Source organism: Monopterus albus, unplaced genomic scaffold (assembly GCF_001952655.1).
Source record: "Monopterus albus unplaced genomic scaffold, M_albus_1.0 scaffold269.1, whole genome shotgun sequence".
Lineage (NCBI taxonomy): Eukaryota > Metazoa > Chordata > Actinopteri > Synbranchiformes > Synbranchidae > Monopterus > Monopterus albus.
In genome coordinates this window covers 798,224-809,579 of record NW_018128149.1, presented here as the reverse complement: position 1 = coordinate 809,579, position 11,356 = coordinate 798,224, and the positions used below count along the sequence as shown (strand labels likewise).

General features: G+C 43.4%; 1 protein-coding gene across 1 annotated transcript; it reads left to right on the top strand.

The window, feature by feature from the left end:
* Positions 1–2,737: 2,737 nt before the first annotated feature.
* On the top strand, positions 2,738–7,242 carry cyb5a (cytochrome b5 type A (microsomal)). The gene is made up of 5 exons (XM_020621886.1): positions 2,738–3,048; positions 6,229–6,357; positions 6,456–6,485; positions 6,769–6,803; positions 6,955–7,242. Exons 1-5 carry the CDS (start codon positions 2,911–2,913, stop codon positions 7,034–7,036), a joined length of 414 nt encoding a protein of 137 aa, XP_020477542.1. The 5' UTR covers positions 2,738–2,910; the 3' UTR covers positions 7,037–7,242.
* Positions 7,243–11,356: the final 4,114 nt, after the last annotated feature.

Below are 11,356 nucleotides of genomic sequence, written 5' to 3'. Positions count from 1 at the left end.
GAGAGGATCACTGCTGACCCCTCACACCCCGGATACAATCTGTTTGAACTCCTCCCCTCTGGACAGCGTTACAGGTCACTGTGCACTAGGACAACCAGGCACAGGGAGTTTCTTCCCTCAGGCTGTCACTCTGATGAACACTTAACCCACGACAGTATGACTGGAGAATAACCCTCAGTATAATACATGTAAATATACATTGTACAGATTATACAGACTCGTACAGGTCTCTAGTACTTTGTTTTAAGTGCTCTATTTTTATTTCTAATTATCTCATTTCAATGAACATTCCCTTGTCTGCATTGTTTACTGTCTATTTATACTGCTTTTTCTGCATTGTTTGCACTGGTTGTTGATGTTAATACTGCTATTTTGTTATATTACACAGCCTTATGCTGGTCTACTCTTTGCACATTGAGAGCGGATGTACCAGAGTCAAATTCCTCGTGTGTCCAACACACCTGACCAATAAACTGATTCTGATTCACTAAGGTTGGTGCATAACCCTTTATGCTGCTCTCTCAAAGCCAGAGAATTCACATTCTCAAGTTCCTATGACAACTACTACAGTACTTTCTGTACCATATAAAACAAGCACTGTCATGTTTTCATAAGTTTGGTATTGACTTGGTACTGCAGTATCGGTTCTCACGACATTCCTAATCCCCAACACTGCAAAAATCACGAGTTTGCAAAGAAGAACAAAGTCAAAACTATGACCTGGCCCTTGTCCTGAAGCCAAGAAAACACCCCTGTAATGCTTGTTATTGGGGGGATGTACGGTGACTTTCAGTCCAAGGTGGCGGACGCGTAGCTCCGCCGCTGGTGTTGCACTGCAACGTTCACTTTAGTGCCACTACCTGGCAATTTACGTTATTTGCCCACCTCCGCAAAAACCGATTTTATCCGGTTTGTTACCGTTGTACCACCGGATTGTTTACGTTACTAGTTTTAAAAACAACGGTTAAACACAGTTTGTAATGCTAGCTAAAACATGTAACTGTTAGGTATTTTTTAGTCAGATAGAAACTGGTTAGATACTTGTATTAGAAATGTTTAGTGGAGACAGGATGTCTAGGTAGGCTGTTAAATGCTTAGTCATTCTCATGGGTTTTTAGCAGGGTGCATATGGTCAAGGATAACTAGAGAAAAAAGTTTGATTGTCAGCAGGCAGGATGATTATTGTTATTATTATGATATGTTTAACCGTAATTGTAATCATAATATTTTCTTATGTTTAATGTCATGACATGTCACTAGATGTCATGTCAGAATGTTCTTAGATACACACCACATAATCAACACTCACACACATTGATTCGCTCCATGTTTTGACTACTGCTATGGTCAGCTGTAAAGCTGGCATATCAGGTGATGCCACGGTTTGACGTCCCTGTGTAGTATGGGGCTAGCCCAACCGAAGTGATAAAATGTATAGGCTATTGTGGTTCAGGGTCTTTCATTCTTCATCTGCCTGCGCGCAGGATTGGAGGTGGAAGATATCTGGACGTGTAATGTTAATTTTACCAGTGATTATTTATATATCCAAATGGTCCGCTTCGTCTCTCTGAGTTCCTGGTCAAAAGAACCGAAAAACTGCTTTCATAACTAAGAACAAATCTTAGAGCAATTGTAGTTTCTACTTTTCCAGATTTTTATATCTATTAAGTCCAGAACATTGACCCGTTGATCGCTGGGACCAGAGGACGAGTCCGCTTCGTGCAGTTGTGTGGGCTCGTTGCCCCGGCAGTAGCTGTCCTGCTTCTCTGCGTTTATTCCGCTCTTGTCATTGTCCTGCTCCATGTAATCCTGTTCCTGGTTCTCCTCCATTATTTCACTTTTGTAGTGGTCCTGATTCTGGTTCTCTTCTGTCATTCCAGTTACGTAGTGGTCCTTGTCGACGAAATCCTCTTGTTTTTCCTCTTTTATTTCACCTTTGTAATGGGTCTGGTGAATGAAATCTGGATCGTGATTCTCGTCCTTCATTTCGTTATTGTAGTCGTCCTGGTCGACGAAATCCGGTTCTTGTTTTTCCTCCTTTATTTCACCGTTGTAATGGGTCTGGTGAATGAAATCGGGATCTTCTTTTTCCTCCTTTATTTCAACTTTGTAGTGGGCCTGGTGAATGAAATCTGGGTCGTGATTCTCGTCCTTCATTTTGCTCTGGTCCTGGTCCATAAAATCCAAGTGATTTTCAGTTTGTCGACGCTCATCACCCTCGTCATCTCGCGATCCTAGGTATTCTCGCGGTCTCGCCCTCTAATTGGCCTATAGGGGCGTAACCTGAGTGACATATCGCGAGGACGTGGATGCAGTCACGTAAATGGAGGAGCATGGATTGAGGCAGTCTGCACTCCGCACCCGGACCCTTTTTCATCACTAGACCCTCGCTATGCTGCGCCTACATACTGAATGCTTTTGAGATTTTTGTTTTCTTTTTTTTTTGCTTTTTAGATATGATAAGGCTGCCTGAAAAGCCATAAATAAATAGCATCTAAGCGGAAATAGTAGCATTTCAGAATAAAATCAACACGACTCAAACGCGACTAAAACCCGGTCTTAGAGGTCATACAGTTCTACAGTTCAAACGTACAATGGCAGCACTGACATATAACGCATGGATGTATATTTAGTACTGTGTTGACGCACATTAACTGTTATCACACATAAGCCAACGAGTCCTTTATTTTGAAAGGGGAAGCGAATGCTCATGCATTGTGGGCTGGTTTAATGACACAGTGAGGTCGTCTCTTGCAGAAACCTGGGACTCTCTCGTTAATAGAAACTGGGCGACCTGTGATTGTGTTTGTGCGGAGCTGCAGTCCCGATAAACTCGGAGGGATTATATAACCACAACCCGTTTTACAGCGGGTCTTTACTTTAAAACCGTCCGAGTGTGCAGGAACACAAATGGGTGAAAAGGAGCAGAAAGGCCCAGGCGGAGTCAGATATTACAGACTGTCGGAGATCGAGGGGCAAAACACATTCAAATCAACGTGGATCATCATCCACAACAAAATCTACGATGTCACCAGGTTTCTGGAAGAGGTGAGGAACTGAGTGAAGTTTGGGGACGTTTCTGTCAACGACAGCGTGTGGACTCAATTACAGCCGGAAATAAAGCAAACACACACAAACATTTAACCAAGTAGCTGTCTTTTCCCGATAGGAAATCACTTAAAATTGATGCATGGTTGGCTGCAAAAGTGTTGGTTGAAGCAATGCAATTTGAGAGGCTGCAGATTCGTGGTTGCTGTACTTAGTTCAGTGTTTAAGGGGTCTAAGAAATCTAGAAATGAGAAGACACCGGAGCCGAGTCCTGTCCCATAATCACGTAGCTCTGTCAGAGTCTCGGTGCGGCCAAAACTGGGTCATATGTTTGCTCAAGTTTTAAAAAGGCAAGACCACGTCATACTTCTTTTATTAAATACTTTAAATTTCTTCTTAATCTTAAATGTAGAAATGTAGTGTGTTTGTTTACATTATTATTACACATTTCTATATTAAAAGAGTCAAAACCATTTTATCATCAGCCCCGATCTAAAGCATTTAAAGCCTATTATGTCAAAACAGTCATTTCGAGATAATGAAAAAGCGGAGACCTTTTTTCAGACCTTGAGTAGGCCTGGCTACATTTGAGTACTTATTGATAACAAGTACCGATAAAAGTACTTAATAATAGCTTGATGCAGTGTCTCCACTATAAACATTGGTCATCATTCCACCAGTGTGAGGTTAAAGCTGCCATTAAATGGTTTTGATGTGTAGTGCCTTAACTACTAGCCTACCAGGGACGGCCAAAGAAAGCCACTTTCGGCTTTTCCCGTTCAGGTGTCGCCACAGCGAATCGTCACACTGTCGACATTTAGACCCAGACACCCTACGCCCTTGAAAAGTTTCAGGTTTACCTGGAATGTTTGTCATGTTGCCTTCCTTGTGTTAGGTAATTTCTTAGTTAGATAGATATTGATTAGAGATCTGTTGTATTAGAAGATGTTAGTGCAGCCAGGATGTCTTCCTCAGGCTGTTAAATGCAAGGTTAGTTAAAGCAGAGAAGGGCTGCAGTCAGGGACAAATGTTATGATGGTAAAAGTAACCATAATATTTTTCTTAATGTGAATTGTTGTGTTACAGTGTTTTTAGATACACACCACATAATCAACATTCACACACATTATTTTCTTCATGTTTTGTCTACTGCTCTGCTCAGCTGCCAAGCAGATGCCTGGACGTGTAATGTTAATTCTTGCCTGTGACCCTTTGAATAAACCAGCACGGTTATATTTTTTTATATACTCAAGTGGTCCGCTTCGTCTCTCTGAGTTCCTGGTTGAAAGAACCGGACGTGGCTTTATAATAGAATAGAGCCTTTACTTGTTTTCTAATTTAATTAGTGAGTAATCCGACTTCCACACCGAAAACGTGGAGCTAGGTAGAGTGGTGGTGGTGGTGGGGGTGGGGGCTGATAGTTCATTTCTACCCTAAGGCCCCCTAACAGGTTAACCCAGCCCTGCTAGGGGCCCCAGGATAATGACACACAGGAACTGTCAAAGCAACGGTACAAACAGTCAGCTCCACTATCAGCCGACTTCTGAGCATAAACCCAATTTAAAATCCTTAAAACAATATATTTTGGGCTAAACATATCAGAATGTGATTTTGTGCTGATTCACTGGTTGCAGGTCAAAGAACTTTATAACCTCTGTGATAACAGGAAGTGTAAGTGAGAGTGCTGAGCAGACAGCAGCTTTACCCAATTCTCAGCTGTGCTTGTACCCAGAATTAGCAAATTACAAAACTGTGGAGAAAGGAAACCTTTGTGCAGCTGCTTAGAGGAAGTCATTGGAAAACTGCAGCACCTCAGGGCAAAGCTGTACGTTATCACTTTGGACTTCTGACCTTTGACCAGGGACTTCACTTACAATAAATGCGAATGATTTCATGTTTGCTGCCACAGTGGTTTTGCTGTACATATGTCACGGCGTGGGCATTAACCCTGTTTCTGTGAGATTATCACTGGGTTGTACCGACTCATGTTACAGCTCAAGAAGCCTATTATTTACTGCTCACAATGGACAGCAAAGAATGGATTGTAGGACTCTCGGTGGTGGTTCGTCCTCCTGCTCCAGACGAGTGCAGGGATGAGTGGATCCAGGTGTTTTCCAGGACGAACGCTCAGACAAACACATCTGTGTGCTACCACTTTCAGAGCTCTGGCCTTGTGTTGTAGGCTGTGATAAATCATTGCCAGTGTGCATTGCTGAATCAGGACAGAGTCCACATAATATAACGATACAGCAGAACCAGCTCAGCTCTCTGCCTGGTGCACCTCTCCACCAGGCCCCTGCACCGGCTCTGTAACAAGAGCACAGCACTGCATTAACAAGGTGAAGCATTACATCACTGAATCGGGATGTTTAAATAGTGGAATTAATTAAATCGCCCCCTGACCTGAACCTACTATATATAATAACACAGTTGGTGCTTAATATATATGAATAGGCTATAAGAAAACGTAAAACATATCGGCAGCTTCAATAACTAATGAGATTAATGCTTTAACGTGGTGTACAATGTCAATAGGGCCAGTGATACTCAGCATTTCTCTTCTGGTTTGCAGCCACAGTCTCTGTGTGCACGTCACAGTCTGACGTCTCTTATTCCTCTGTCCTTCATCACCACGAAAACACTCACACTGAAGGTTATTCTGACTCAGTGCCACCACACTGTCCACTCACTAGTGGAAATGTGAACTAATCCGCCACTGAAAATAGTCCCTAATACATGCACTGTTCCTCCGGTTTGTTTGATCAAACTACAGTGAGCAGTTCCACAGATGTTTGTCCTTGGAGAGAGCCGCTGGGCTCTGGCTGAGTGGACGTACTGAGAGATGGACTAACAGTGCTGGTTCGGGGGTTACATGGAAGTTCTGACATAAAAGTAAAAGAACACGAGTCAACACTGTGGATTGTACATGATTGGTTTGATTGTCAGAGATAAAATTTAATTATCAAAATACTTCTTAGCATCTGAGATGCAGCAGCTCAGCTGTTACTGCGACTTCGTAGCTACATTAACATTTAATCTCCTTGTTTTGCTTAGAATCAAAAAAAGATACGTTTTTCCTGTGGTTGTGTAACAGAGAATCATTGTTACCGTTTCCTCTGCTGAGCTATAAACAGTGAACCAGCATAATCGAAGAATGACTCACAGTGTGTTTGGCCTCAGCACCCAGGAGGAGAGGAGGTGCTGAAGGAGCAGGGAGGAGGAAACGCCACCGAGAGCTTCGAGGACATCGGCCACTCCACCGACGCCAGAGAATTGGCCAGCAGCATGGTGATCGGAGAGCTGCACCCGGTCAGTCTGTGTGTGTGCATGTTCACAGAGGTCAAGTGTTACAGCGCAACAGCAGCTGAGGACATAAACTAACAGTGTGTCTACGGGTCTGTCTGCAGGACGACAGAGACAAGATCGCCAAACCTGTGGTAAGTGACGGAGCCTGATGTGAACCTGGGTGGCGCCAGAGGCTAGCGTCAGCTTGGCCTGTGGCACTTGACATTTAGAACAAAGCCTGTGCAACCAAATGGAGGTATGGAGTTTGACAGACACATCTCCTTACCAGGCAGAAAGGGTCTAGTGAGCTGCGGAGGTGGCAGCTTATCAGGCCCCTCCATCCTATTTACAGTGCATCAGTGAGGCTCAGCTAAATAACAACCACCTGTCTGAGCTGGTGGTGCAGCACTGATGTCTGTGGCTTGTGTTTTACAGGAAACACTGGTGACCACTGTGAAGCAGGAGACCAGGTAAATCTGTTTGAGCACCTGTCACATCTTTACTTTCTAACTTCAGACTCCAGAACATCTCCAGGGGCCACATTAACTTTGTGGACACAGTATGTGTGCAGACGGTCTTAGTAGGACTGGTATGGTGAAGTGAAATGGGTCTGTCTTGCAGCTGGACCAACTGGTTGATCCCTGCTGTGGTGGCGGCCATCGTTACGCTGATTTACCGCACCTACATCGCAGAGAGCAACTGACATCATCGGACGTGCTGCTGTGATGTCATCAACAGTCCCATTTCCCAGGTTGTGATTGACAGCGGCATTAGCGGAGTGAACGACCAGCTGCTACGGACCAACGACCGCCTGAGCCTCAGAGGGACATCGTCGCTGTCCCCCCCACAGTACCCCGAGCATTTCATACTGCTTGACCAACCGATCACATGGCACTGTGTCAATGAAGTCATTTCCACTGTTGAATATATGCTGACATATATGCAATGTGGATGTTTCATAAAATTCTAACGATCTGAAATCTTGTACACGTGCAGTGGATGTGTAGTTTGTTGCAGGTATTTATGTCAGTGTAACAGAATTTAAAGAAGCTTCTAAACATTTCATTTGTATGACTGATCTCATGGGCCTGAGTCTAGAAAACTCTGAGTCACAGACAGAGTCCACCAAGCAAACGGCAACGGCCTGCAGGGTGTCATCGGCCTGCAGGGTGTCATCGGCCTGCAGGGTGTCATTGGCCTGCATGCCCTAGGTGAATGTGACTTGTCATCGATCGCAACCTGTCATGGAGAATTTGGTGAAAGCTTGTGCTCAGGGTTGTGCAGGCGAGCTGCTTCTAGCAGAGGAAACCGAACAGTGAAAAATTCCCAGCTGGTCACAGACCGGTCTGTGCTCAGTGGACATGGAAATGAAGTGGATGAAAAGAGGACGACAAACCAGGTGCAAAATACACAGGGCTATGAAGACAAATTCAGAGTTTAGAAACTTGACAGTATAACTTTTGCATAAGACTGTATAATGTATTTTTTTTCCTGCTGTTAATTAACCCTCAGTTATAGTCGCTCTCCGTGTGCTGTGCGCACTGGAAACTACTTTCTAAATGAGCTTGTATTCAATTTTTAAAACAGTTTTTTCATTTGTTGTTCCAAGTGTTGTCCTGCATGACATCTGCTGCAGGGCAGACTGAGCTCAGGAGCAGTGTTCCTAATATTCTGAGCCTCTCATATATGTAACCCGGGAGGGCAAAAATATAGAGACACCTTTGAATATAATGTCGTCCAGTACAACACCACCTTTAACTACAACCTCTGTAACAAACATATGACTGAATTTATACATTTATGACAATTTCACCAAAAATAAAACGTCAAGCTTTATCACCACAGACGTTAAAGCGGGAGTGTAGCACTGAAGGGCAGACAGCTGTACAGGTGTACCTAATAAAGTGGCCTGTGGGCGCATTTCCCACCAGGCCCAGTTCAATCAAATACTGACAAAATGCAACAAAACAAGAAAAATTAGATGCCAAACAGCTACAAAGAGAGACCAAACCAGCAACTGGACCACAAAATGTCCCAACGACAGAGACACAACTGGTTTCAAATGACAAGAAAACAAATGCAAACTAATCCCAAGAAGAACTAGACTGACTACAAATCACACAGTTGCTCCATCTGAATTAGTGTCGGAGGGTGGAGCCCGTTGTCTTGTTTAAACCTGGGGCCTATTTCAAGAAGGCGGTTTTGTCGAAACTCAGAGTTTGTTAACCCCGAAATGAGGGAAACTCTGAGTTTTCGGTTTCAGAAACGGAGGTAACTTAAACCCGTGAAAGCGGGGTTAGTTAAACCCATTTCACAAAGAGAGGTAATCTAAACTCAGAGTCAGTTACTATGGCAACTTACTCTGTGAACCTAACCTGCTTGGGAGCAGGTTTTGTTCGGGAAACTCAAGAGTTTCCTCCGGGTCTCCGCCCCTTTTTAAAGTGAAAGGTGTTTAATACCTCATTTAATCTTTCAGTACATTCATAGATTGCACACGTTTCCGTCACGCAGAGACCAAAATGGCGTGTCCATTCATAGAGGATCCTGTAGATGAGGACGCTGTATTAATTCGCAGGGAATTGCATTTACGTCGGGAGAGGATATTGAGGCCACGAGTTGATTTTTTGTCATATCCCCATGTATTTTTATTTGAGCGGTACCGTTTTTCTAGAGAGTCCATAACATATATCAATAATCTTATCCACCCATACATCAGACACATCACCCATCGTGGCCGTGCTCTTACATCCGAGCAGATGCTTTGTGTTGCGTTACGATTTGTTGCAAACGGCAGTTTTCTTTATAACATCTGGGATGCAGAGCACATTAGTAAGGCCACAGTATGTAGAATAGTTCGGAAAGTGTGCCTCGCCCTCAAGCGCTTTCTGTGAATTTTTGTTGTTTCCTGGGCACAAACCCCTCAGAGCCATTAAAGAGGAGTTTCACAGGATTGCAGGTTAGTGGTATTGAATTCGTTTCAGTAAGGCTACTCTGACAAATGATGATCAGTTAATAACATCTTGCTGTGACCTCTGGAAATAAACTAATAATTAGAATCCCCTTCAGGATTTCCAAATGTGGTTGGATGCATTGATGGCACACATATTCCCATCAATGCACCTACATGAAAATTAAAATTCAATTCTTATATTATTACATCAGTGTTGGGTCAATTTTTAAAAAAGTATTTTGATTAATGTAATACTTACTCTCCATAAAACGTACTGGATTATTTATTAATCATTACTTTACAAATCCCATATCAACCACAATAGGAATTTTAAGAAAGGGTAGACATAAAACTGCACTTTTAATTCGTACAAAAATCGGTATTTTATGCAATTACTGAAGTTACTCATTCAATTATTGAAGAATTAAGAACCATTCCTTACTTTACAAGTGACAAATAATAACATTACTAACATTATTTAGTAATTACTTACACCGAACACTGTATGATTAAAATGTAAACGTACGCATTGACTCGGGCAGCTATTTTCCCCCAAGCTAACTCTCTCTCTTTCGCCGCTGCAGCCGTGTTGTTTTTTTGTTGTTTTTTTTTACGAAATATGGGCTCGTAGTCACTATATGCTTGTAGTAGCACATCCTGTAGTAGCACATTTCTGTCTGGGAAAAACGCAGACCTATTTTGGCTTGGTCCTGTTGCCATGGTGACTCGTAATTTCTTCACTCCATTGTTCAGGGCTTTTTATAGTCGCGTGGCACGCGCCTAACTCTGAGTCAGACAACTCAGAGTTGATTAAACCAACTCTTTTCAGCTGTTCTGAAACCGAAAACTCCGAGTTTTCCAACTCTGGGTAAGTCAACTCAGAGTTCAGGTTTGAACTCTGAGTTTGTTAAACCGCCTTCTTGAAATAGGCCCCTGGTTGTTTGTTTCTCTGATGAGACAAACAATAAACCCAGATGTGTTTCTGACTCTGAGGCCAAACTCACACAAACCTCCCACACAGCAGCTCAGACTCCTGATGTTTCAGACTCCTTGTCTCCAGATCCCTCTGCAGAGCCATCTGAACATGATCCCAAATCCCAGGGCTCATTTGTTGTCTCAGCTGGTTCTGCGTCTACCTGCCTCCTCAAATGACAGCCCTGGGACCTATAGTGCTGAGTCTGGTTAACTTAACACTGCTGTGGTTAAACCTCAACTTAAGAAAGCACAGTTTGATCCAAAGTCTCTGAAGAATTATCAACCAGTGTCTAAGTTGCCACTCTTTACTGTACAGAGCTGGCTCTCTTTGCAGGTGTCAGGGCCTGTCGCTCGCTACCTGCTGCTCAGTGGCGCTCAGAGGAGGGTCTCGCCCAGGGAGTAATGTAGAACCGCCACTGCTGCTGCTTGATGTGGATTCCACCTCTGAGCTTCTGTGGCCGGATTTCAGTCCACGTTGAAACTGGACCACCTGAGATCAAAACGTCATATAGTGCGCCAGTGGACTTCGCTTTGAAAACATCAGAGATGGGAATATTTCTCAATGCATGGAAACATTTCTGACACAATAAATACTACTGTTACTCTATTGGTTCTTTTAGAAAATAACCCAATTCTTTCGTTGGAAGCATGAGAAGTGAGGACAGGAGAGGACTGTTTAAAATCAACAGAAAGTTTACTGAAAGTCTGATCACAGGAAAGTCTTACAGCGCTGGATTCAGAGAGATAGAGCTCCCGCAGGAAAACCAACTTCTAAATCTCAAATCATGTTTTACAATGCATTTTATCTTCTTGTGCTGCTCCGCCCTGGACAGAGGTACAACATTCAACAGCTTTTGATCCTATTGTCCATTTGGAGTGAACCGGAGCTCCCCCTTGTTTCGATGTGGTAAAGTCTAGGTATGTGTGTGTGTGTGTGTGTGTGTCTCATGTGGTAACTTGGTCTTGATCAAGCACACAGAACAATGGGTTGACTGGGTTGCAGGCCCCCTATGTGTGTGTGTGAGACAATAAGCATGCTAAACTGGCCAAGTGGTCATCTCAGATGATGAGAATGCATGTGTGTGTAAGACACCCCCT